At 37.6% G+C, this 27,154-nt stretch overlaps 1 protein-coding gene across 1 annotated transcript; it reads right to left on the bottom strand.

The window, feature by feature from the left end:
* Positions 1-8,046: 8,046 nt before the first annotated feature.
* Positions 8,047-26,933, bottom strand: LOC132282436 (uncharacterized). Its single transcript, XM_059784111.1, has 15 exons — positions 26,562-26,933; positions 25,745-25,839; positions 25,446-25,559; positions 24,245-24,349; positions 24,035-24,106; positions 12,286-12,398; positions 11,930-12,064; positions 10,520-10,588; positions 10,185-10,272; positions 10,009-10,080; positions 9,815-9,915; positions 9,417-9,534; positions 9,149-9,208; positions 8,923-9,033; positions 8,047-8,458 (listed from the first exon to the last, which is right to left on the bottom strand). The coding sequence occupies exons 1-15, from the start codon at positions 26,656-26,658 to the stop codon at positions 8,348-8,350; spliced, it is 1,461 nt and encodes a 486-aa protein (XP_059640094.1). The 5' UTR covers positions 26,659-26,933; the 3' UTR covers positions 8,047-8,347.
* Between the last annotated feature and the right edge of the window lie 221 nt (positions 26,934-27,154).

The following is a 27,154-nucleotide window of genomic DNA, read 5'->3' as shown; positions in this document are numbered from 1 at the left end:
TTTATTATAAATGATATGTCCCTACAGTAATTTGGTTAAAGTATATATGTTTTGGTTTGGGCCTTGATATGGCCGCTGCACTGTCCATAAAACCCAATATCACCAATTCGGTGATACGGGTTTTGCCCAAATTTTCATATCAATTTTGGTAGTATTCAATACCACAGTAGTCCACTCCAAATGTGATATGAGACTAAAATACAAAACCAAAACACCCAAAACAATAACAAACACCATGTCAAACAGGCCCTTAGTTTTGTGGTATGAAATTGAAGTCTTAGAATTGAATTGGTGAATTGGAGAAAATTTTGATTCAATTTTCTGAGTTATTGTTCTCCAATTCCATCAATTCCAGTTCCAAAGTTTCAATTCCATGCCTGCCAAACATAGCCTAATTGAAATTTTGGAATGGAGAGGAGAAAAAGGAGGTCACATCCTTCATTTTTTTTTTTTTTTTTTTTTTTTTTTAAGCATGAAATTTCAAAGGCACAAAGGCCACGCTAACGGCAATACAGAGGCAAAAAGTCAAGCCAGAAAAGGCATACAAATTATGAAGTAAAGCAATAAAATGAAGAACATGCGCCAAATTTGTAGAGAAAACAGAGCCCAAAATTCTGCAACTAAACCACCATGGGAGAAACGCAGCAAACTGGAGTGACCCAAAGGTTAGGCCATCATCAAGGCAACAACTTCAAAGCTACAGCTACAAGGCGCTCCGACACCTAAGAAACCCCGCACAAGATCAAATCAAGGAGAAAAAGATCAAATCTAGGCGGGAGAAAACCAAAACCGACCTAGACCGGAGATCTAGTCGGAGAAAATAACAGATCCACCCATGTGATCCGAAAACGAACCCAACATAAACAGATCTAGCTAAACAAAACAAAAATGACGTAAAAAACCACCCATGGAGCACACTTATTGAAACACGCAGAGTTTATTGCAACCGTGGGAGGCAACCATCATCTCCCCATTCCCATGAAGGGAGCAGGGAGGCACAGAGTGAAGAAGGCGAAGGGATTAGAGAGAGAAAGTTAGAGAGAGGTACATCCTTCATTTCCAAAGAGCATACATAATACTTACTCTTTGTATTATGAATTTATATATATATATATATATATATATATATATATATATATATAAAATTATCAGCAAGAATGCATACAATAGCAAGAAAATGAAATATATGATCACAAAACACTTATGGCCTATTTAGCAACCGCTTCTACTTCGTGTTTTATACTGTAGTAAAACAAAAGTATAAAGCGTATTTGTTAATATTTTTTGTGATTTGAATATTGTCAAAGCGCTTCCAAAAAGAGGTCAAAAACAAAAACACCAAATTGGTTGCTTCTGCATTGTAGCGATGAATAGTTTCCCAAAAAAAATTCTAAAATGACTTTTTAAATAGCCATTTTATTTTTCAAACTTGCAACATTTTTTTACCAAACACGTTCTTACGTTTTTGCTTCCAAAAATCTTGCAATAAATATATGTTACCAAACATGCTTCCTAATAGTATTGAACACACTTCGAAGCAAAAGCACAGTAATTATGGTTCCCAAACAAGTCCTTAATGTAAAAAACATAATATATTAATTCTACTTACACCTAATTATAGATAGATTAAAATTTTGAAGAAAGTAATTATAGTAAAAATATCATATTTTTCCCCCTACCACCACCACCTTGAAATTACTATTAGGCTATGTTTGGTAGGGTGGGTTATGAGGGAAAGGGAAGAAAAGTGAAGGATAATTTTAACCCTCCATCGTGTTTGGTTGATTAATGAAGGAAAAGAAAGGGAAGTATAATAATCATGTTTGGGAAAAGAAAGGGAAGAGAATTATTTTAGAAAATTTACTATATATATATATATAGTCTCCTATACATTTAACACACACAAACACATACATAACTTTTTTATATGTATTTAGTACTAATGGGGAAAATATTTCCATTGGATAAGACTGATAATATTTCGTTATCAAGGATAATGAAATATGACGTGGTTCAACAGGGTAAAGATAACATTGGCACAATTTGAGGAAGTCAAAGGAATAAATCATATCCCCGACAAATCTGGCAACAAACGGATCTCTTCTTATTTCGCACAAGCGGATGATAGGGGAGACCTCAACCATCGACATCGGTGGAACAAATTTGATTCCAATCGACAGCCATAAATAGGGCACTAAGCCATTAAAGAAGGTACGTGAAGAAACCCCTAAAGAATATACATAATTATTATGTGATATGATTACAAGTACTAACTTGATCGTCGAAGGGTCCTTGGCTGGCACCCCAACGGTGCCATTCGAGGTGACTTCCTTTTGTTTTGCAGGTAAACGCCATCATTCCGAGTCGCGAAGATTTTCGCATTAACAGCTGGCGCCGTCTGTGGGAACGATTAGTTCTCTAAAGAAATAATAATCCTGACGCGACTTGGCTCGGACGGCAAGGCGAAAGTTTCCAATTAATGGAAACCATCCCAAAGTCATCAGTTGACAAAGGGTTTCCATGTTCTTATATAAGGACGGGTCTCTACATCATGATTACTCGTCCATTATACTGGGGGCAGAACGGTGGGTTGTGTGATGCCATCCAGTGTACGATGAAAATAATCAAAATTTGGCATGTCGACCCAGGCAGTCCAATGTGGTGTTTTCCATCTAGCGATGCTTGGTCCCCTCACTACTGAGGTTTGGTCGTCTAAGACCAGACTCTATCTCATATCGGGCAACAGCCAATTACCAAGGCCTGATCGTTGAAGACTAAGGCCTGGTCCTCCTTCACCTACATAAATGGGTAGGTCTCCACCCATCAAGAAGATCACTACCAACAAGGGGGTCTCTACCTACTAGTAAAGCCTCTACTACTGAGGATGTCTTTAGCAACGGAGTCTCGTTACTCCGTCCGTTCTTGCAATCAGAGTGGCCTTCTACACCCAAGAATGTATCGAGGCCTTCAGGTCCAAGGAGGTCTAATGTCCCTCCAGATCCCATGAGGTCTGTATTTCCAAGGAGGTTCCTAAGTGAAGGGTGATTATTGGACCCAACGGGGTACTGGCCACCAGACCATCATCTGCCAGCCGTTGGGTACCACGCCCCTATCACGCCAATCGTTGGACATTAAGCCTCCACCTACCAGACGACAGTCGCCACCTCTCTTCCTTTGCAGGTATTGCCTATCAACTTCAAATTATGTAGAACTTTGGATTGATAATTCATGGCAGGTTAATTTTCAGTAATCATTTCTAATACAGTTTAGTATTTTTAGACAACTGTAAATTGTTGCAGCACCAAGCATCCCGTCCGCTGTATAAACGTCTATAGAATGGGTCATCACCCAAGATCCCACCATCGGGGGCAGAATAGTGGATCACACGATATCAATCGTCGATTTGCATATAATAAAAAGGTCTAGAAGATTGACGTACCAACCTTGGTACATCGAGCTAGTCGGATTTCTAGTCTCTTTCCTTTAGCGACCCCTCGAGGGCACTAGTCGTCCAGGACGAGAGGCCAACAACACATTCTTCCCTCATTAAAGGGACAATAAGTTGACTGCTCCTTCTACACAGAATGGTGAAATAATCAAAGCTTCCTTCATTTACTAGAAAGACGAAACGACTACTTCTAGTATTAAAGGGGTCACCCTCCTTCAGACTACACCTCTTTCCCCATAAAGGAATGAAGGGTCAACTTCATCTTCTTCCCTCGGTAAAGAGACGACGTGTTAACTACTCCTTTATTAAAGGGAGAGCTCACAACGCTCGAGCAAATCCACTTCCCTTATTAAAAGGGGCAAGAAAGTAATCTTCAAGCATGCTTAGCTCAGTAGGACTTGGCATTCTCGACGCTTGACAAAAATCTAATTCCCTTACTAAAGGGATACAAGGGATGATAATGAGTGTCCTGTATTAAAAGAACCAGAGCTGAATGAATCCCGTAATCAATATCCCCGTACGTACTATAAGGGATAATAAATAATTGTCCTACACTACAGGGACCCGGGTTGAATGAATCCCGTAATTAATATCCCGTATTATAAGGGATAGTAAATAAGTATCCTGTATTACAAGGATCCGGGCTGAATGAATCCCGTAATCAATATCCCCTTACTATAAGGTATAGTAAATAAAAATTCCTTACTAAAGGGATGAGTTGAGTAAAGCTCATAAAATTTAATTCCCTTATTAAATGAGTGATGACCTGAGTAAAGATCGTACAATTTATTCCCTTACCAAGGGAAGAGTACCCAAGGGTACTAAAAATAGTACACAAGGGCAAAGTACCCAAGGGTACCAAAAATAGTACCCAGGGGCAGAGTACTCAGGGGCAGCGTACCCAAGGGAAGATTACCCAAGGGTACCAAAAATAGTACCCTGGGGCAAAGTACCCGTAGGTACCAAATATAATACCCAAGGGCAGAGTACCCAAGGGTACCAAAAATAGTACCCAAGGGTAGGAAGAAAAAAAAAAAGAAAAAAAAAAAAGGAAAAGAAAAGAAGAAGTTACTGTTCATGTGAACAGTACCTGCGGGAATAGTACCCACGGGTACTGTTCCCAGGCAGGGGCGGAGCCAGGAATTTGTTTCAAGGGGGGCGCCGTATTATTTTTTTTTCAAGCGAATAGTGATGCAAAACAATAAATCAAAAAATAGAACTGTAATAATGGTGGAATAATAACATTTAATAATTTAAAAAATAATTATTTAAAAAAAATGGAAACATAAAATACCAATCTTAAGAGTCCGTTTAGCAACAAATTTAATTACCAAACTTTGAAGAAAATTAAAAAAAATAGTTTGAATACAGGAATGCAATTTTTTTGTTTTTTAAGAGAATATAAAAAAATAAAAGAAGAATATAAAGAAGAAGAAGAAAAAGAAGAAGTGGAGGAGGAGGAGTAAGAATGAAAAGAAAGGAAAATTTAAAGATATTTTTTAAAAATAATTATTTTAGTGGGTATTTTTGTAAAATTTTATAAATTTTAGGCCTATTTGCAATAGAAATTCATTGGCACAAGGGTAAATAATTATTTCACGGGGCATTTTTCACTTTTTTATAAATTATTGGCCTGTGTGTAATAAAAATTAATGGCCATTTTCTAGAAAAAAATTATTTTAGGGGGGGCATTTTGAAAACTTTTTATAAATCATAGACCATTTTGTAATTAAAACTAATGGGTCAGCATGGGCCCAGGGGGGCAATGGGCCTCCCTGGGCCTATGCTGGCTCCACCCCTGTTCCCAGGGTAAGGAAAAAAAAAAAAAAGTTACTGTTTATGTGAACAGTACCCCCCGCGGGTACTGTTCCCGAGGGGCAAAAAAAAAAAAAATCACATTCCCAAAGCTAGACGAGCAAGCTTGGGAATGGGGGGCAACTGATAGGGAAAATATTTTCATTGGATAAGACTAATAATATTTCATTATCAAGGATAATGAAATATGACGTGGTTCAACAGAGTAAAGATGACTTTGACACAATTTGAGGATGTCAAAGGAATAAATCATATCCCTGACAAATCTGGTAATAAACGAATCTCTTCTTATCTTGCACAAGCGGATGATAAGGGAGACCTTAACCATCGACATCGGCGGAACGAATTTGATTCCAATCAACAGTCATAAATAGGGCACCAAGCCATTAAAGAAGGTACGTGAAAAAACCCTTAAAGAGAATATACATAATTATTATGTGATACAATTACAAGTACTAACTTGATCGTCGGAGGGTCCTTGACTGGCACCCCATCGACGCCATTCGAGGTGACGTCTTTTTGTTTTGCAGGTAAACGCCGTCATTCCGAGTTGCGAAGATTGTCGCATCAACAAGTACTAAAAATAAATAGCAAAATTTCAGCAACTTCCTAGAGCAAAAATATAAAAAAATAAAATAAAATAAAAAAGTAAAATAGCCTCTGTGAGCACATGGATGATAGGCCAAAAAAAAAAAAACAAAACAAAATTTAGGGCAAATCATTTTAGCCTCCCCAATCTCTCCGCCTCCATCTCTATTCTCGTTCTCACCTCTGAACTTGCCCCCCCCCCCCCCCCCCCTTTCTCTTTCTCTGCACTACAAGAATCAGAAGTTCAAATCCCATATATTTGAGTTTATCTATCTGTCAGCAAGAATCAAAAGTTCAAAACCCATATCGGCATATCATTTCAAATTGTTCAAAAAATCAAAACCCGTATCGTTCAATTTCCATCACTGTTGTCCAGTTCGGGTTCGCTGTTCGCAAGCTTCAGTCGCTGTCCGCCGTCTCACGCTTCTCTGCAACTGCTAACTTGTATGTATCTGTAATTCTTGTTTTGCAAACTTGTGTAATCTGTGAGGGTAAATTTGGCATCAGGATACATCAAGCTCTCCTTCCCTTTCCTTCTGTTTCCTCCCATTTTTGGGAGGATAAGCAAGTTACTGTTTGAGCCTTGTACTAACCTTTCAAAACCATCCCTTTCCTTCCCACTATTTTTGACAAACACAAATTTTTAATCACCCTCCATCACCTTTCCTTCCCTTTCTACCCTTTTCCATTGCACCAAACTGAAGCTTAATCTCTTATTTCTAACACTGAGGCCCATTACATTCATGAAATGAAAAAAATAATATAAATAAATAAACTAATACTTATGACATTTTGGAAATGGTGCCAATAAGGCCACTTTGGAGCTACATATGAGAGTGGAGATCAGTTTGCTATAAACATTGTTCAAATAAATACTGATTTGCCATTAAATTTCAAAAGTAGCAACCCCGTGACATTCCGGGATAGGAAACGAGGTAAACTATAGTGTAGAATTTTATTTTTTTTTCCTAATGTGTAGAAATTAGGATGACATGTTACATGTTATTGGCATTTTTCATAAATAAAAAAAAATTCAATCCAATTTTAATTATATTGAAAGTCATAAGTCTTAATATGGGGTTTTTATTTTAATTTTTGTTTCCTTGAGCTTCTATAAGTTTACCTAGTGTTACAACTCATCAACAATGCCCTAGTTCTTTTTCAATTAATTTGTTTATTCTAACAAAGCTTGCACACTTGAATGTGAGCCGAAATTTGTTTTCTGGTGCTAAAGCTAAGCTAAGCTAAGCTGGGGATTCGGGAAACAACCCTATTTATTGTCGTGTTAGCATCATCATCGTGTTTAATCCTTAGAAGACATTCAAAGTGCCTACTCTTAACACATTATATTACTAACTATTTCCGGCCCTTGCATCAACCAGCAACACGGATACGGTGGAGTCGCTTTCTGTTCGGCCATCAATGCAGCAGCAGGTTCTAAATAAATTGAAGCAGTTAAGGTCCTGTTTGACATGCATTTTGTTGCTGTTTTCGTTTTTGAGCTGCTACAGTGTCAATTTTGGTAACAAAAACATGTTTGATACGGCTTATTTTATTTTACACAGTGCTAAAACCAAAACACCAAAAAGTTATTTTTTCTTATTTTGACAACTGTTCATGGCTCAAAACCATAACCATGCATGTTTCTATTTCTGGCATTTCTACAGTAAAACATCGCTCCCAAACATGGGTTTCGATTTTTTTCTAAAACACTCCTAAAACAAAAACATTGTTTCTATTTTAGCTAAAAACAAAGCACATGCCAAACAGGCCCTTAGCTGACAATATACCAAAACCATTGTATCCAAGACGAAATTCATTAGATTCTTCAGTTTGCAGATTGGTTTACAGGATACATTCTTAATATAATTTGAATGTTGAAGTGATGGCAACATGTTTAGCTCATACAAGGCATGTTCAATCTGTAAGATACACTCTAATCCTTTCGCATGAGCAAGAGACTTGCTTAACTTGGAACCTGGAACACATCATCTATTTCCTAGGCATAAGAACTGCTAGTTAGACACACAGACTGTTTGATCAACAGAGGTAGCCAGTTGCTGATTTAGATTTGCGATCTAAATCAGCCACTGGAGAATCTTAAAGAAGCCATCATATACCATCTATATTCAAGCGCGCACGCTCGCGCGCGTGAACACACACACACACACACAATGTATATATAGCGCCAGGCATCTCCAAAGGGATAATTAACAACTGCTGCAGCATTCCAAATCAATTTACATTACAGAATTCTCAGAAAGTTACTTGCACACAAATAAAATAAACTAAATGGTAAAAGAACTTTTAAAATATGTGTACCACCGTTGTCTACAGTGTCACATCAACCACCAAGAGTAGGAAAGAAACCTGGGCTGAGGGGAAACTAAAACAACATGAACAAACCCTGTCCGAGATGCGTGCGAAGAGGTGCCTGAGAATATCTCCCAAGCCATAAGGACACGAGAATAGAGAAGCCTACCTTCCCAAGACAATTCACGGAACAATAGTAATCTGTTTTGCTTTGAGGACAAGCTCCTCGGTGGTTGTACCAATAACCTCATTACCACGCTTGAGGCCCACGCAGTAATACCTTCCAATTGTATCCTGATTCCAGAGATTTACAACGAAGTTAGAAAAGACAAAAGCACAAAGAATTTTTTTTATTTTTTATTTTTTATTTTTATACTCCTATAAAAGATTTGGCAGAAAAGAGTAGTTCATCAGGTTCATAACAATGAGAATTTTGCTTAGACAATGCTTTGTTTAAAAGAGTTGGAGTGGTTTAATCCTATATTAAACATATCGATACATCAGTGTGCCACTAAAACATGTATACATTCCATTGGCAAATACAGATCATGGTGTTAGGCATGATTCTCCCACATTCAACGAGAAAATCTTGTATGGGTTCTCTTACTGGATTTATGCAATCAATCAGATCAACACATCCAATTACAAGAAATGACATGGACATTAGTAAGTCAGCAACGGTTCAATAAACTAGATATTACTTAACAAAAGAATAAACAACAGTTGATATAGAAAAAGAAAAGGAGAGAGATTCTCACCCGGGCAACAATGCCCAACTTCTCCAACTTCTGAACTGCATCATCCACATCAAAGTTGCAGCTCTCACCAAACTCTTCTTTAATCAATTCCTCACACCGCAAGTCAAGATCCTATTCCACAATAACAGTCATAAACAAATGACTATAGAACAAATTGCATTCAATATTTTGCAGGAAACAGATAAACAATGAAAGAAAGAAGGAAAAGGCTGGAGTGATTGCATACCTGTCGAGTAGCTTTGCCCTGTTCCATCAATATAAAGAAAGAAATGATCACCTCTTTTACCTGCACAGGCAAATTATGGGATTACAATTGCTTCAATCAAGAATTATAGACTTTTGATTGGCTAGCGAGCTTCGTGAATCAGATCCTAGCAATTCATCCAACAATCAATACAAACAAAGAAATTTATTACTGTACACTTGGTAATGATGGAAGGTTGAGCTAAATTCTTCTGCAAGTTTCAAGCTAGCTACTAGAGCACATAACTTACTTCTTGTTGAATAACATCATCGCACAAGTGAAGAAGGGTGCCTTTTCCACTGTCCAGTTGTTTGTCATACATGGACTGCGTAATTAAGTTCTGATATGTAGCCATGTTTTGCTGAAACCTGCGGGCAGGTGAAGAAACATTAGCCACTTTAGTATATACCCAAGCACAGTGCATGATCCAGCAGATCCAATCAAGAAGAGATCCTGCAGGAGAAGTTGCCCTGATGAAATCATCCACCCTATATGATTGGGTGGGCAGAATATAAGAATATTAAGATAAATAAAGAAATACAAATAGTTGACGGTTGATTCGGTCAACTAGTTCCACAGTAGTACAGAATGATCAACTGAATTATACACATCCATATGCAGCAAATCCAGATAAAGAGAACAATTTACGTGAAGTATGTCTTAGCACAGTAACCAATCACTGTGGAGAGGATGGCAAACATGACCCAAAGATCACCTTTAGGCATGTCAAGTGAACCCACTACAGCCACCTGTAAAAATGTCGTTATAGGAGCATCTGAATGAAAAATCTAAAAAATAAAAAGAACAGTCCATCTTAACAAACTTCAAAGATATTAACTGACCAGACCAACTATAGCAGATCCGAGGAATTTAACCCAGTCCATTGGGGTTAAACTTGGATTTTTCTTTTCTGGCTGTTAAAGAGCAAAAGTTTAGACACCAGGCTGTAGGCTAAATGCAAGATTAGAGGAAATAGAAAATTCAAATACCACAACCAAACACACAGCTAAAAACTCACGAGAACTATCTCCATATCGGCCATTGGGATATTTTTGAAATGCTTCACGTATATGCCTCGTTCAATTTTGGTTTTGGTGCTTGCTCGCCTGCTTGGTCACAATCTTGTTACACATCAATACAGTACACTATAATTAATAGATGTTTCTCTGATATGCAATTAATCCCTTCTCGAGTGCCCTCAATTTCCTCAGGTGAAAGAGGGCCGAAAGAAGCAGTTGGAATCCATGGCAAAAGTAACCACCAAATTGATTTTAAAGAGGAAATATGTCCCAATAAAACGATCCAAAATATAGGCCCCAAGAATATTATAAAGCAGAAGGAAGAAAACAGTACCTATAAACAACAATTATCCTATCAAAGGTAGGTTCTTGGATTGTGATCTTGCCCAGCAGATTGCTTAAACTGGAAAGAAGTGGGGTGAGTGAAAATGTCATGATCTGGAAAAAAATATCAGTGATTCACACAATTATATTTATGCAGATATATAGATGACTCTGTAATCAAGTGCTGCTGTGCATGAGTATTCATGAGAATGAAATACTAACCAACTTTTGTGGTTATGCCAACAGAGGATGACAAAATGGTGACTGGATAGACTAAAAGTGTGTCTGGCTACCCCAAATAAATGTATCCAGTGCAAAGTTTTGAGCATCTATAACTTCCATGAATAAGTTCTGGTTTTCAGTGTTTTATATGTATACATGTACATATACATATACATATTTATGTATATTTATATATGAGTAGTGATACTCAAGCCGAAGAGTTGGGCATAACTCTTTGACCGAATACTCTTCATTGGTCCTTTATGCAAGTGATAAGGAAGTGGGGGGTTCCACTTTCTTATATTTTGTATACATTGACCAATTAAAAGCATTCGGTCAAGATTTTCTCTACAACTCCTCAGCTTTAAAATCATTTTTCTTTATATACAAGTGCTGCATGCAAACAAAATAAAATTTTAAAACTTTAGAATTTGATAACAATCGGGTTTCATTTGTTGGATAAAGTTTGGGATAATGCATTGAAGAACTCCAAGAGACCAACAGCAGAGGATGGCATCTTTCTAACAGCTTAGACCATCTCCAATGCAAAATGCCATTTTTTAATGCCAAATCTATATTTTGAGAGGAGTTACAGTGTCAAAATATTATATTTTAGCAATTCTGCTCCAATGGTGCATTTCATCCAAAATGCTATTTTTTGACACAACCACCATTATTTTTCAACTACCATTCCCAACTACAATTTTCAACAACCATTTTTTTTTTTTTTTTGAGTGTTTGTATTTTATTTAGCTTATTTGCCTTATTAAAAATAAATAAATAAAAATACTGACATATATATATATATATATACACACACAAGCACAACAGACATATACATATATATACACACAACACTGACATATATATATATTTATATATACAAGCACAACTAACATATATATATACACAAGCACAACACCAAATTGGCAGCCCATGCGAGATAGAAGAGAGAAGGAAGAGAGCAATAGCAGATTTGGCAAAAGCTATATGTTGTGCTATATTTGGCACAACATTTGGCAAAGTTATATTTTGGCAGCCCATTTGGCATGCCATTGGAGAGCCCATTTTAAACCCATATGCTATATTTTGAAAATAGCAGCCCAAATAGCAACCCATTGGAGTTGCTCTTAGCATGGAAAGAAAATGCCAAGGCTAAGAGTCACAAGAACTGCAAAGAGAAGATGCCATTACTAACCTGAGTTCCATATTTTCGAGACGGACCCGTTCAACATGCAAGTCATCCAGATCTGCCTCAGTGTGGATTTCATCATCTTGTTTAGGATCTTTCATACGACGTGTACTAGATTTTTTAGAAAACACTCTTTCTAGCCTACAAGCAACATACATCAAGGATAGAAAAAATTCAAAGGTAATGCACATGACAAAGCTTAATCCAAAGGATGAAAATACAGTATACAAATAGTCTATTGGCAGAAAAAAAAAAAAAAAAAAAAAAAATTTGAGCTCCCTTACACCTGATTGAAATTCAGAACCATAACAAAAAAATTAGTTGCTCTGACCCGAAGTGCTGATTATCTAAAAATTACTCACCTAGTCTGTCTCATAAGCCATGCCCATAAACGTGCAATGAGCATGTCAACTTTCTCCATGAAAAAGTAATCAGTTGTCCGATCAATTCCAATGCCACGTCGGAAGATTACATACTAGAAACAAGCACAAGGATTAAGTAAAGGAAGCAAACTTTACTTGTTATAGTTATCAATAAAAACCATCTCACCTTATCCTCATTATTTGGGGACATAAATACAGATCCTTGTCTGCCGCTAATAAGGAACCATGAAGAAAATTAAAGACACCCGACTACTATAAAATTTACTAGGATTAGATGGAGAGTCATCAACATCCATGAATTTGTTGAATGACACTGTTCACGTAAATTAGCATGCTTCAATCATTTTTCAACTAGAAAATTGTTAGAATGTGTGTATTAGGGCATATTTGTGATTTGCTTATTCCCAAAGGGGTATTTTAGTCTTTTGTTATTTCTGTACACTTGTATAAATAATCACATAAGGCTCAAGAGGTGTTGCTGCAATATACAGAAATTTTAAACCAAGTCTCTTACTTCTCTATCTTTCAAACCCAAGTTCCAACATGGTATCAGAGCGGCTACGATCGATGTTCTTGGTGTGTGAGATTGGAATATTGTAATCGCAGTTGTGTGTATTGCAATCATCATCGTTTCCATCACAGTCCCCATCATCGCTATCACAGTAGCAGTTGTCATTGCTATTGTTGTTCCATCTTTACTGTTGGTGTATAAATATATATATACAGTTGTTGCAGGATATCAAATAGGGATTTGGAGAAGACAGGAGAGTTTGGCTGTGAATATTGGCTGTCCCAAGCCAGAATAAATTTATGTCCAGTTGATCTAATTACCCTGATTTGTTTTGATTGGAGCAGTTGGTTAACCCGCTGTCCCGACCCGGCTGATTCACACTGATTCCCCAGGTTTGATCAGTTTATTTTAACAGTTCTTCTCTTCTCGGCCATTTTTTTTTTCCTGATCTTGAGTATTTCCTGGCAATTTTATTTTGAGTGATTCAGTATGGCAACCAATTCCAACTTATTTTCGTCCACAGCATCCTTTAACCCTCAAATGACTTCAGTGAAGCTTAATGGTAAAAATTATGTCTTGTAGGCTAAATCAGTAGAAGTAATTCTTGAAAGCTAAAGGCCTTGGTACTCATCTGGTTAAAAACAAACCCGAAGAAAGCGATGCTAGTTTCGATTCATGGGAACTGAAGGATGCTCAACGTGAGGTTATTAATGTTGTGCAGTTCATGCACAGATTTTGGGGAGCCCTCAACTTCCATATCTTCCTGATGTATTTTCCCGACTCCGGCGGGCTACTCTTTCTAGTGGCACTTCCAGTGTACAAACTGATGGTGATAGTGAATTTTCAGCGTTAATTGTCTCCCAAGTGTCCTCTAAAGACGATGGTTCTAGTGCATCAGTTGCATCTATTGGTCCTCATCAGTTTGCTAAATCTGACGTGATCACTATTATCTTCCCATCACAGTCACTGGATTATTATTGTCACCTTTGCTAAGACTCTTCATTGTCTACTAAAATTACTAAGACTCTTCATTGTTCAGTCACCTTTTATCCCACATGTTGTGTTTTACAGGATCTCAAGACGAAGACGAAGATTGGTACGGGGCATGAAGTAGGTGGATTGTATTACTTCGATTTTGAGCATCATCCCAAAGCTCTTCAAACCTCTTTATCTCCATTACAATGGCATTGCGGTCTTGGACACCCGTTACTACCTGTTTTTCAATGTCAAGTCCCTAGTCTTAGTCGTGTTCTGTCTATCTGGGGTGGCAATTCGTGTTCGCGGGTCGTAATCGTGTCGTGTCGATCTAAGGGTATTCTACTAAACAGTTCAACCCGAACACGACCCGTTTAATAATTGTGTCAGGAACCCTCAACACTAACCCGACCTGTTTATTAAACGAGTTACACGTGTAACCCGTCTAATGACATGTTTAATAAAATCAAATATTTTATTATTTAAATTATTAATAATAGTCGATCAAACATTAAATACAAGAAAAATATAAATTTCAATCCAACCAAATTACTAAATAATCTCTAATCTACAAAATAATAAATTATAACATACAAGTTTAGATAATTATTTTGGAACTTAAATAGAAATTTTCTTATAATATGTATATTTAAACGGGTATAAACGGGTTACACGGGTTGAACTCCTCAACCAAAACACGACACGATTAACTAAACGGGTTAATCGTGTCAACCCGTTTAAGGTCAACCCAAACCCGTTTAGTCCTTTTCAAACTTTGCCACCCCTATGTCTATGTCATGTGAAGCTTGTCAGCTTAGTAAGCATAATCGTATCCCTTTTAAGTCTCGAGTTAATAACCGTATGTTTAGTCCTTTTCAATTAATTCATTCCAATGTATGGAGACCAATAAAGCATATTTCTATCAATGGATTTCGTTATTTTGTGACATTTGTGGATGATCATTCTCATATGACTTGGTTGTTTTTAATGAAAGATCGCTTTGAGTTATTCTCAATATTTCAAATTTTTCGTAAAGAAATAAAAACTCAGTTTGGATGTTCCATTAAAGTTTTGCGTTCTGACAATGCCAAAAAATATTCCTCTGATCCTTTTGATACTTATTTTCGTGCTAAAGGCATTATTCATCAAACATCATGTACTTATACTCCACAAATGGCGTGGTTGAGCGTAAAAAAAGCCATCTCTTGGAAGTGACTGGTGCTCTCTTATTCCATATGCATGTCCCTAAACGGTTTTGGAGTGATGTTGTTCTTACCGCTTGTCATCTTATTAACCGCATGCCATCCTCTGTGTTGCAAGGAAAATCCCCCCATTCTGTTTTATTTCCTAGTTCAACTTTGTTTTCTCTTACTCCTCAGGTATTTGGGTGTGTTAGCTATGTCCATAACTTTGGACCGGGTTTTGACAAGCTTGATCCTCGTGCAACTAAATGTGTGTTTCATGGGTATTCTCGCACTCAGAATGGTTATCGTTGTTACAGTCCTACCCTTCAGCAGTATCTTACTAGTGTTGATATCTCCCTTTGCAAGTCTGACCCATATTTTTCTGATTGTAGTTCTCCTCTTGATATTACTCCTAAGCCATCTTTGCCACCTCTTCCCTTATTGTGTCCTAGTCCTGCTCTTCTCCAATTTGTTGTTCCATTACAAGTTTACACTCGAAGACCCAAGCTGCCTACTCTGCCTCCTCTATATTCTTCGAAGTCTTTGGATCCGGCTTCGTCTGGTGTGTCCGACTCTTTACATATTGCTCTACATAAAGGTACTCGATCTTGTGCCTCATCATCCCATTACTAACTATGTCTCATATAATTCCCTATCTCCATCTTTTTCATGTTTTTCATCCACCCATGTTCCTAAGACTGTGCAGAATGCTCTCTCTGATCCGGGTTGGAGAAAGGCAATGAAAGATGAAATTAATGCCCTTCATCGTAATTGGAATTGGGATCTTGTTCCTTTGCCTTCTGGTGCCTATTGGGAGAAAATATAAGGATTTGACCTGTATTCGGAGTATCTTTAGGGATTGGATTTGATCTGATCTTAATATTATTTTATGATATTCATCATAGGCCTATTAGAGGCATAGGATCAGTGATTTGATTTACTTTCCACTTATATAATATTCAGTCTATAATATAAATTAGGAGGATGGCTAATGAGAATTTGTGGCTTACAAGAGCCTTTTAAATTCAACTTGGTATCAGAGCCAAGAACACAACACACACTCCACTGCTTGATCTCTACTTTATATTCTCTTGGTTCATCCTCTCCTCTTTTTGTGTTCTTTAATTTTTCAGTCACCAACCATAAACCACACCCAAGCATACCAAACCCCTTTGGGGGTATTTCTTCTTCCCTCCATCGCTTCATGTGGTGGGGTCTCTCTTTAAACCAATGACCGGCTCGGTCGTTATGTGTTGTTGACGAATCGTCCAACGTCTTTTCATTCTCTATCGACTTTCGCAAGGTCATTACATGTTGTTGACAAATTGTCTCACTCTTGCAGATAGAGCTGCTCACTTGGAAGACTTCTCCAGCCCTTGTGACTTGCAGACAACAGTATTTACAATCTGCAATTCAGTAAGAATCTACGATTTGAATCTATATCATCACAATCTGAGAAATGGAATCTATTCAGACTAAGGATACTGCATCCTATGGGCATAGTTCCCAAGCCCAAAGGATTACTACAGTTTTATTAAATGGGAAAATTTTTCCGTCTTGGTTGTGAACAGTGAGACTTTATTTAGGTAGTCGGGGTAAAACTAGATATTTATTGGGCACTATTAAAAAAACCAGCACCTGCTGAACCCAAGTTTACACAATGGGACATTGATAACTATACCATACTTAGGTGGTTATTCAATTTTATGGAGCAATGTATTTATAATATGTTTATGTATCATGAAACTGTACACACCTTATGAACTGTTCTCACTAAGACTTATGCTCATGCTTGTAATGAAGCCCGAATCTATGAGCTGCATCGAGATATCTAACGAGCTACCTAAGACGATTTGAAGCTTTCAGTTGCAAATTACGCTACCTTCCTTCAGTCACGTTGGGAGGAACTTGCTCACTATGAGTCCCTTGGTGATATCTTAGCAAAGACTGCAGGGATTATTAAGGCTCATGAGCGCCATCAAATTTATCAGTTTCTTATAGGACTCCGTCCAGAATTTGAGGCCCTTTGTGCTCAAATTCTAAATATTACACCTCTACCCTCTCTTTTCGAGGCTTTTGCTATTATTGATGGGGATGATCGTCGATGTCAAGTTACACCTTCGATGGCTCCTACTACACTTCCTACACCTGACACTGATCAGATGGCATTAGTCGCTTTTCCTAGACCATCTGGTACTCGCAACCGTGGCCGTGGCAGTAACCATGACAGGGGAGTTCTACCATATGTGCACACTATGGAAAAATTGGTCATGCTAAAGATAAGTGCTTCCAGCTCTAACAGCACCTCAGATCTAGCAGCACTACAACTTCTTCTACTGCTGCTATTGTCAAGTCCTTTGGTACCCATGAGCCACCTGCTCCTCCGCCTGGATGTATTGATATGCATCAATTGCATACATAAATTGGATCTATTATCCGAGATCATTTATCACAGGCATCTCTCCCATCAGCTACATCTGTTGCAGCTCACTTAGGTACCATCCATTCAGCTACATCAACTGCAGCTCACTTAGGTACCCCATCTGCATTCCATGCCTCTCAGTCTGGTATTGTTCCTCCAACTTGGGTCATAGATTCATTCTGGTGCTTCTAATCACATGACCGGTAAGTCTCGATATTTTTCGGATATGGAAGCATCCGCCGGGCAGGTACGCCTTGCTGATGATTCTTTTACACCGATCATTAGTAAGGGTATTGTCCTTTTATCTCCTACAGTCTATTCTACATACGCCTAACGTTTCCCTTAACTTATTATCTATTAGCCGCTTAACTCGTTCCTTGGCTTGCTAAGTGACTTTCTTTCCTAATCACTGTGTTTTTTTGGACCTAACTACGAAGAGGATTTTTGGCAGGGGGTATGAAAGGGACAAGCTGTACATCTTTGGGACATCTCCAATTCTTGCACATGCTTCCACATTACCGGACTATGGAAGGCATTCTATTACGAACCAAACCCTTAATTTATGGTATGCTCGTCTATGACATGCTAATTTTCAGCTTTTGTTATCTTTGTTTCCTGCATTATGTATGAACAGCTTGTAGAACCCATCATTTTCGGTGCGTTGTGTACGAGCTTTCTAAACACACACACACCTCTTATATTTTGCGCATGCGTCGTAGTCCTTGTTTATTTGATCTTATTCATTCTGATGTATGGGGACCTTCCCCTGTTACTTCTTACTCTGGTCATAAATATTATGTGACGTTTATTGACGATTACTCTCGTTGTACTTGGGTTTATTTACTTAAGTCACATTCTGAAGTATTGTCTACATTTATTTCTTTCTTACAAATGATTAAGACCAAGTTTAATACTATTGTTAACAACCGTCTAGTCAGATAATGCGAAAGAATATATCTCTAATGATTTTCGGTCTCATCTTAATCAACTGGGGATTCTTCATCAGTTGACATGCCCTTATACACCGGAACAGAATGGAGTGGCGGAACGTAAAAACCGTCATCTCATGAGTGTTGTTCGATGTCTTTTACGTGGTATGCAGGTTCCTCAATCTTATTGGAATATGGCAGTTTTCACTGCAGCTTTTTTTATTAATCGAACCCCTAATCGAACTTTAAGGGATAAGATTCCATTACGTATTTTGCGACCAAACAACACCCTTTTACCTATTACTCGTGTTTTTGGATGTACATGTTTTGTTCAGGAACGACGTCCTACATGTACAAAGCTTGATGATAAAACTATTCATTGCGTTTTTCTGGGTTATTCGACTATGTCGAAAAGGTACCGTTATTATGACCTTAGTACTCGTCGGCTATATCATTCTCTTGATGTCACTTTTTTCGAAGATGTTCCCTTCTTTGGCACATCTTTTTTTGCAGGTTTCGTCTTCTTCTACTCCATTAGTGACTTTCTCACCCCTGGTTTGGCCTGCACCAGTTCTATCCTCAACATCTCCTCATGTGGCTCAGCCCGAGCTCCCAATTCTACTTCTACTTCAGATCCTACCTTGCCTACTTCTACTGTAGATCCTGCATCGCCTATTCCCAATTTTGATTTGCCTATTGTTCTCCGCAAAAGTAAAAGGACTTGTGGTAAAAGGACTCGTGTGACTAATCATCCTATTGCCCAGTTTGTTTCTTATTAGGGACTTTCACACAATTACCGGGCTTACCTTGTTGCCACCTTGGCTATTTCCATCCCTCGAACTGTATCTGAGGCTTTGCAAGACCAACATTGGATAGCAACTATGGCTACTAAGAAGGATGCCTTGCAGAAAAATAAGACATGGGAGCTTGTTACTTTACCACAAGGAGAGAGGACCGTTGGCTATAAATGGGTATTTACAGTCAAATATAAACCAGACGGTAATGTTGATCGCTATAAAGCTAGGTTGGTGGCGAAGTGCTTTACACAAACTCCAGGGAAGGACTTTAACGCCACTTTTGCTCTGGTCGCCAAGCTGTCTCCTGTCCGCCTTCCTATTTCCTTAGCGGCTTGCTACTCTTGACCTCTTCACCAGTTAGATGTGAAGAATGCCTTTCTTCATGGGATTTGACAGAAGAAATTTATATGGATCCTCCTCCTAGTTTTTGGCTTCAGGGGGAGTATTCTGGGAAAGTATGTCGCCTTCTAAAATCCTTATATGGACAGAAGCAATGACCTCGGGCATGGTTTCACCGATTCAGTGATGTAGTTATTTCTATGGGTTTCACTTCATGTCAATCAGATCACACGTGCTTCTTCCGTCGTAGTCCAAAAAATCATTGTGCCATTATCTTAGTATATGTTGATGACAGAATCATCACAGGAAATGATGCATCTTTCATTTACAAGATAAAAATAGACCTTGGGCAGGCTTTTGAGGTTAAAGACTTAGGTCCTCTTCGATTTTTTTCTTGATATTGAGGTTGCACGCTCTAGGAATGGTATTTCGCTCTCTCAGCGGAAGTATGCACTACAGGACACTGGTATACTTGGGTGTCGTCCTGCTTCCTCTCATATGGAATCGACGCATCGGCTTTATGCCTAGTCTGGAGACCTTCCAGATCCGTTTGCTTATCAGCGCCTTGTTGGCCACTTAATTTATCTAACAAACACTAGACCTAATCTCACATTTGCGGTTAGTGTTGTGAGTCAGTTCATGCATGCTCCTTAGACCTCACACTTAGATGCAGTATACCGAATTCTTCGGTACCTCAAATCCTGCCAAGACTTGGTCTATTCTACAAATTCACACCACAACCTCTTATCTCGTGCTACACCGATGCTGATTATGCTGGATCTCTGACTGACCGTCACTCTACTTCAAGTTTCTGTACTTTTCACAAGGGCAATTTAATTTCTTGAAAAAGTACGAAACAAAGTGTTGTGTCTCGTTCTTCTGCAGAGGCAGAGTACCGTGCCATGGCTCAGGGCACTTGTGAGATCCTCTGGCTTCGTTCCCTATTGACTGAGCTAGGATTCCCTGTATTTAGTTCATCAACTCTATTTTGTAATAACCGATCTGCTATTATGCTCGCATCTGACTCAGTTCTTCATGAATGGACAGAGCATATTGAGGTTGATATTTCCTTTTTCAGGACAAAGTGCGATGTGGAGTTATCCATACTTCCTTCATTTCTTCTACTAATCAGCTTGCCGATATGTTCACAAAGTCAGTAGGACAATCTGGTCTTCACTCTGGTATTGGCAAGTTGGGCTTAGTTGATATCTTCACTCCAGCTTGAGAGGGAGTATTGGGAGAAAATATAGGGATTTGATCTGTTGGGATTGGATTTGATCTGATCTTAATTTGATTTTATATGATATTCATCAAGTGCCTATTAGAGACATAGGATCGGTGATTTGATTTACTTTCCACGTATACGATATTCAGTTTGTAATATAAATTAGGAGCATGGCTAATGAGAATTTGTGGCTTACAAGAGCCTTTTTCATTCAACTGTTGCAAAAAGGTATGCTCAGACGTATGGTGTTGATTATGATGAGACCTTTTCTCTCGTTGCCAAGATTTCATATATTTGTGTTCTCATTTCACTTGTTGCTAATCTTCACCGACCCTTGTTTCAACTAGACTTTAAGAATGCTTTCTTCCATGGCGACTTAACTGAAGAGATCTTTATAGAGCAACCACCTGGGTTTGTTGCTCAGGGGGAGTACCGACACAATATTTGTCATTTAAAGAATACTCTTTATGGTTTGAAACAATCACCGAGAGCGTGGTTTGGAAATTTTTCTAAGGGCAGCCTTAGAATTTGGTCTTTGAAGATGTTAAACAGATCATGCAGTTTCTCATCAAAATACTGGAGCTGGTTTCATTTTCCTTGTGGTGTATGTGGATGACATTGTTATAACAGGTGATGATTCTGCAGGTATTAGTAAGTTGAAAAAATTTATGTAGCATCGGTTTCATACTAAAGATTTAGGTAAGCTCAGATATTTTTTGGGAATTGAAGTTGCTAGATTGAGGAAAGGTATCAATTTGTCGCAGAGAAAATATATGTTGGACTTATTAGAAGGCACGTGTTTGTTAGGAGGTCGGACAGTTGATGTTCCTATGAATCCAAATACAAAACTCTTAGTTGATGATGGAGATTTATTTGACAACCCTAGAAGATATCGGCGACTAGTCGGGAAACTAATCTATCTTACCATTACTCGGCCGGATATTTCATACGCGGTTAGTGTAGTGAGTCAGTTCATGGGAACTCCTAAGGTGCCACATTGGAACGCGGTTGTTCGGATTATCCGATATCTTAAGCGAGCTACAGGTCTCAGGTTGTTGAACAGATCCAATGGGCATCTTAAGGCGGAAGGTTTAACAGATGCAGACTAGGCCGATTCGCCCTCAGATAGAAGATCCGCCATAAGATATTGCACCTTCCTATGAGGTAATCTAGTTACATGGAAGAGTAAGAAGCAAACAGATGTAGCACGGTCTAGTGCTGAAGCGGAGTACAGGGCAATTGGCTCATACATCTAGTGAGTTGACATTATTGAAGAACTTGGTCTGAGAGTTCAAACTCCTCCTCCATTACATTGTGATAATCGAACAACTATCCATATTGCCTTTAATCTAGTGTTCCATGAGAGTACCAAGCATATTGAAGTCGATTATGACTCTGTGAGACAAAATATTAAGTGGAAACATCACTACTCTATTTGTGAAGTCTAAAGATCAATTAGCAGATATGTTCACCAAGGTTCACAGTCATAATTGGTTGAAGGCTATTTGTTCCAAGTTGGAATTGTATGATATATATTCTCCAGCATGAGGGGGAGTGTTAGAATAGGTGTATTAGGGCATATTTGTGGTATTTTAGTCTTTTGTTATTTCTATACACTTGTATATATAATCACATTAGGCTCAAGAGGTGTTGCCACAATATATAGAAATTTTAAACCATGTCTCTTTCTTCTCTATCTTTCAAACCCTAGTTCCAACAAAAAAAAAAAAAATCTCTCTTGATCCAAGTATCTTAGGACGCTTTGGTTATTTCCAATTTCTAATAGGAAACAAAGATCGTGTTTTGGTTGTCAAGAAACGTTAACCAAATTACATTTCCTACTTTACATATCAAGGGGGCAGAAAGATCACATTCTCATATCATCATCATCCTCGCCTTTATCCCATATGCATGAATTTTCTTTTACCATTCTTTACCATTATATGCAATGTCATTTTTTAAAATCATTTTTAGTGACTTCATCCGATGTTTTGGTCGGCCTCTTGGCCCTCTTTGTTGTTTACCTTCTAGGCAAACAAATTTTCCTCTAATAACCGGTGCATCTTCAAATCTACACTGTATATGACATCTACTTTCTCTCATTTTTGTATGTATTTTAATATCCCACAATAATCACCGTAAAAAATGCCCTCTCCATAGAGTACACAATCACGGAAAGCTGTACCATATTGACTGGGAAAAAAAAGGAAGAAAAAAAAAACAGAAACACCAGAAGAGTAGGGTGGGGGAGTCATTTGTGAATCTAACATGGTAATGCATCTTTAATTAAGGCCTTTAGGCAGTACTACAATTTTAGCCGAAGTTTTTTGTATGCATTTTTATTCCTCTTTGCTTTGAATAATTTATAAAGGGAATTTTGCCAAAAGTTGTCATGGTTTCTGGAGTATTATTTTGAAAGTTATCTTAGTTGTTTAATACTTGTTATCTACAGTATTTGACTATAGGTATAGTTTTGACATACGTAAGTCTCAAAATAAGCCTATAGAAAGGTTCAAACTAAGTATATAAGAGGGGCAACAAATTTTTGGTTAATAAAAATCACGGAAGATCTCTCTCTCTCTCTCTCAGTGCCTTAAGTAGTTAAGTATATGCTCGGAAACTAAGAAAAAACCCATGTGGGCCTAATTTGAGACAGCGGAAACTGGATTTGAAGCTCATCTCCAGCTGTTTCTTAATGATGTTTTTCTTTTTCCTTTTCCTTAATATTTTTTAAATATCTTTGAAAGAATCATTGGAGTTCCTTGAAATCATAATTTCCATTGACAAAGAACTAGAGATTTAGTAGCGCAAAAAGAAGATGCTATGACTTATCAAGATCACAGATCTGGAAGAAGTCACTGTAAATAGTAGTACTAAATCCTGTAAATCACACAGGCAAACAGACTTGCATACCATTGAGAGAGAGAGAGAGAGAGAGAAGAAACATCGTTAAATATGGATTTTTGCAAACATAATGCAGGCAAAAGGCAGACCAAGTTGCCACACATTCACATGGGGACAAGAGAATTTTTTTTTTTTCCCTCTTTTCTATCAAATGATCGAGGAAGAAATCCTACATAACTAACCATTCAGAAATCCCACAGTATTGGTAAATAGCAACTTGAAAAGGTGCTGTGGATGCCCCATTTATCGCATGCACAATGGTTAAATAAGCTAGGCAACGGATTCAGGACACAACTTACCTTCCTAATGGCAGCCATCACACATTCACACTGCCCCCCATAACCCCACAAACAAAAAAATATGCAATCAATATCCACGCGGCCAGTCTAGCCGACAAGGAATTTCAAATAGCTCCCATGTTAAGATAGGTGCACAGAAATACCTTATCAGCAAAGTCTGGAAGGTTTTCATGAGGATGCTCTGCAAAATACAGCTTCAAAAGCTTCTCATCAAGCTACATTAGGCAAAAACAGAACTGTGAACAAACACAAAATTATATACTCAAATAGATATGCATGTCCAAAAATGAGCATATTCATAAAATTAAGATTTTTTTTTTTTTTACTTTAAATGCATATGTGCAGTGACATACCTTAGATTCATCAACTGTGATAGGAAGATTTAAAAGATACTGCCCCGAATGTGCAACATCAATCTCGTCATCAGTAGCTATCTTAAAATTGCTCTTATCCATCACCTGTAAGAAACAAGAGATTAAAAAAAAAAAAAAAAAAAAAAAACTGGAAAGCTATTTAGAACCAAAAGAATAAAATTCATAAAAGCCGAAAGCACTCCATTTCAGCTAGAGAACAAATGACATGATTATTATACTTCTAACCAACTTCTGTCATCAACGACCAAAAGGCAACAGAAATAAAGCGTAACAATACGCTGTGAAATGTCTTCTAAATTACATTAGGGCTTCTTAGAAAAAATACCGAAAAGAAAATGCACGTGCACACAAAATATATTACCTAAAATCCTAGATTTGTTGAACTGTTCAACTATGGATTCAAACCTCAAGACAATCAATTCAATCATTCTAAGGCCCTGTTTGGCATGTGTTTTGTTTCTGCTGTTTTTACTTTTGGGCTGTTACAATGCCGATTTTGGCAACAAAAGCATGTTTGGTGCGGCCTTGTTTTATTTTGCACAGTGTTAAAACACTTCGTGAACAATGGCCCAAAATCAAAACACCAAAAAGATGTTTTTTCTTGTTTTACAACTGTTCATGGCCCAAAACGATAACTGTGCATGTTTCTGTTTCCGACATTTCCACAGCAAAACATCGTTCCCAAACGTGCTTCTGATTTTTTTCCAAAACACTCCTACAGCAAAAATAGTGTTTTTGTTTTAGCAAAAAACAAAACGCCTAAAACAAAGCGCATGCCAAACGGGCCCTAAGACCGGCACACAATCATCTAAGCACTCATAACAAGTAGCCTACCTTTAGCATATGTTTATTCTTCACAAAACTAATAACAGATTAGACAGTGGCATTCAAAATGAAATGCAAGACGTCTATAGGAAATATGTCATTCCTCACAATCTAAGAAGCATGGACACTGATTTAGGATATGGACATGACATGATACAAATGTGGACACGGCAATACATGTTTATGCAAATGTTTAGTTTATATAGAATGTTTGAGTACAGTTGTAATAGGTGTAAGGAAAATAGAAAGAAGGAACTGAGTTCTATATACTTCTTCTTAAATCTAAGTTGAGGAAAATAGGGGAATTGAATTTGCAATAACATAACAGGTCTCAAAGATGCAGCAACCATGCTACCTGAAATAAGTATGACAGGAAATTCTGTTCAAGAATGTCAATCTCTTCTGTAGATAGGTTCTGCTGCTCCAATTTCTGAGCCCCATGTACAGGATCGAAGAGGGAGTACAATTGCTGTAAGCAGAATATGGATTGAACTAAATTTAAAATGATATAACAAGAAATAAGAACATTAATCATCTAATATTAATCACGCTTAATATGAACTTCTAATAATTTACGCTTAATATGAACTTCTAATAATATTGATTTCCTAACATAAATTTTCTCTTAAAACAGGCAATAAAGCATGAAACTACCATTAGATCCTCGAATTGTAGAAGATACCAAGCTCGAATTGTGTACTCAATTCTCTTGCAGAGCTTTAAAAATTCAGCACGGTCAGTACTATGTTCTGCCAAAAAAAAAAAAAAAATTAAATAAATAAATAAATAATCAAAGAAGTCAAAGATTGAGGTCCACTCAAAAATTTTTATAAATCATTGTAAGAAAACTGTGCTGGTAAGACTTCAGAGGGACAGGAGAAGAACATTTTATCATAGAGACAACTGGAATAACAGATATGGTCATGATCCTAATATTTTCCCCTTTTTCTCTGAAGGTAAGGAAAACCCATTTTTAGTCCCCAGCGGGACAAAAAAATGGAAAGGGAATGAAATTAAAAAAACATACACATTGGTTGACTAGGAAGAGTGCAGATTACCGTATCAAATACCATTGGCAAAAATTTTCCCAACCCTTCTTTCCTTCCAAAAAAATTATACATGTTAAAATTGCCCATTTTAGTTCCAACATGTCTCTGAATTGAGAGAAATCGTTCATCGTGTTTCATAATAAGACTCAATCCGACTAAGGCGATATTATATTAGCATTTGGCGAAGAAAAATGAGGAAGGGATTGTGAGTATATATATATATATATATATATATATATGACTTAAATTTTGGAAAAGAAAATGCATGTGGATAAAATCCCAAACCCGTGAAACAACAAGCGCGGGATTAGCAAATCTGCGAGGACCTCCTTCCGAAAATTGTGGCGGCAAGTCAGAACTCCCATCTAATACGGGGAGAAAGAGAGGCATAAATTGAGATTGTGAGGAATTATTATATTTACCAATGAGGTTGGCCAAGGTCATGATCAGCTTTGGCTTCATAACTGGAATTACTGATTCGCGCTCCAATTGGATGACATCTTTCTTCTTCTTGTCCATTCTCTCCTCTCTTCAGAAGCAGCATACAAAAACAGCAACAACTAAAAAACACTTCTGGATGTTTCTCGAGGAGTGACGAAGAAGAAAAAGGGGAGGGGGGGGGTGGTTAAAGATTCTAGAGATAATAGGAAGGGTTTTGTTTTGGAATCCACGATGTGAAAATATTCGGACAGTAATAACAATCAGGTCGGCATATTTTATTTATCTCGTCTGGGGCCTCGTAACGCTCCATTTCAAGTTTAAAACGGAGGGAGACCTTCAATTTACGCAGACCCCTTTATCCTGAGCGTTTTTGGATAAAGGGAGTCGAACTTTAGACTCCCTTCTTTTTCTTTTGTCTTTTTCTTTTTCCTTATAAACAGACTCTTATGAGCGATTTGATTCTAATTCAACAGACTCTTATTTGTGATTTGATTATAATTCCAAGGTTCATTAAAAAGAATAAAAAGAAAAGGACAAAAAAAAACAGAAACGCTCATAATAAAAGGGTATGCGT

This window comes from Cornus florida, unplaced genomic scaffold (genome assembly GCF_030987335.1).
Source record: "Cornus florida cultivar Cherokee Brave unplaced genomic scaffold, ASM3098733v1 CherokeeBrave_3.0.0_Hap2_Chr11, whole genome shotgun sequence".
In the NCBI taxonomy this organism is placed as follows: Eukaryota; Viridiplantae; Streptophyta; class Magnoliopsida; order Cornales; family Cornaceae; genus Cornus; species Cornus florida.
Note: the sequence above shows the minus strand (reverse complement) of the source record. Positions and strands in the feature narration are given on the sequence as shown.

Excerpts from the sequence above, each read along its gene's own strand:
- LOC132282436 (XM_059784111.1), bottom strand. The coding sequence starts at position 26,658 with ATGGACAAGAAGAAGAAAGATGTCATCCAATTGGAGCGCGAATCAGTA. Across the intron at positions 9,916-10,008 it reads GATCTGCTATAGTTGGTCTG|GTGGCTGTAGTGGGTTCACT; the intron begins GTCAGTTAATAT and ends ACATTTTTACAG. Across the intron at positions 9,209-9,416 it reads ATGATGTTATTCAACAAGAA|GTAAAAGAGGTGATCATTTC; the intron begins GTAAGTTATGTG and ends TTGCCTGTGCAG.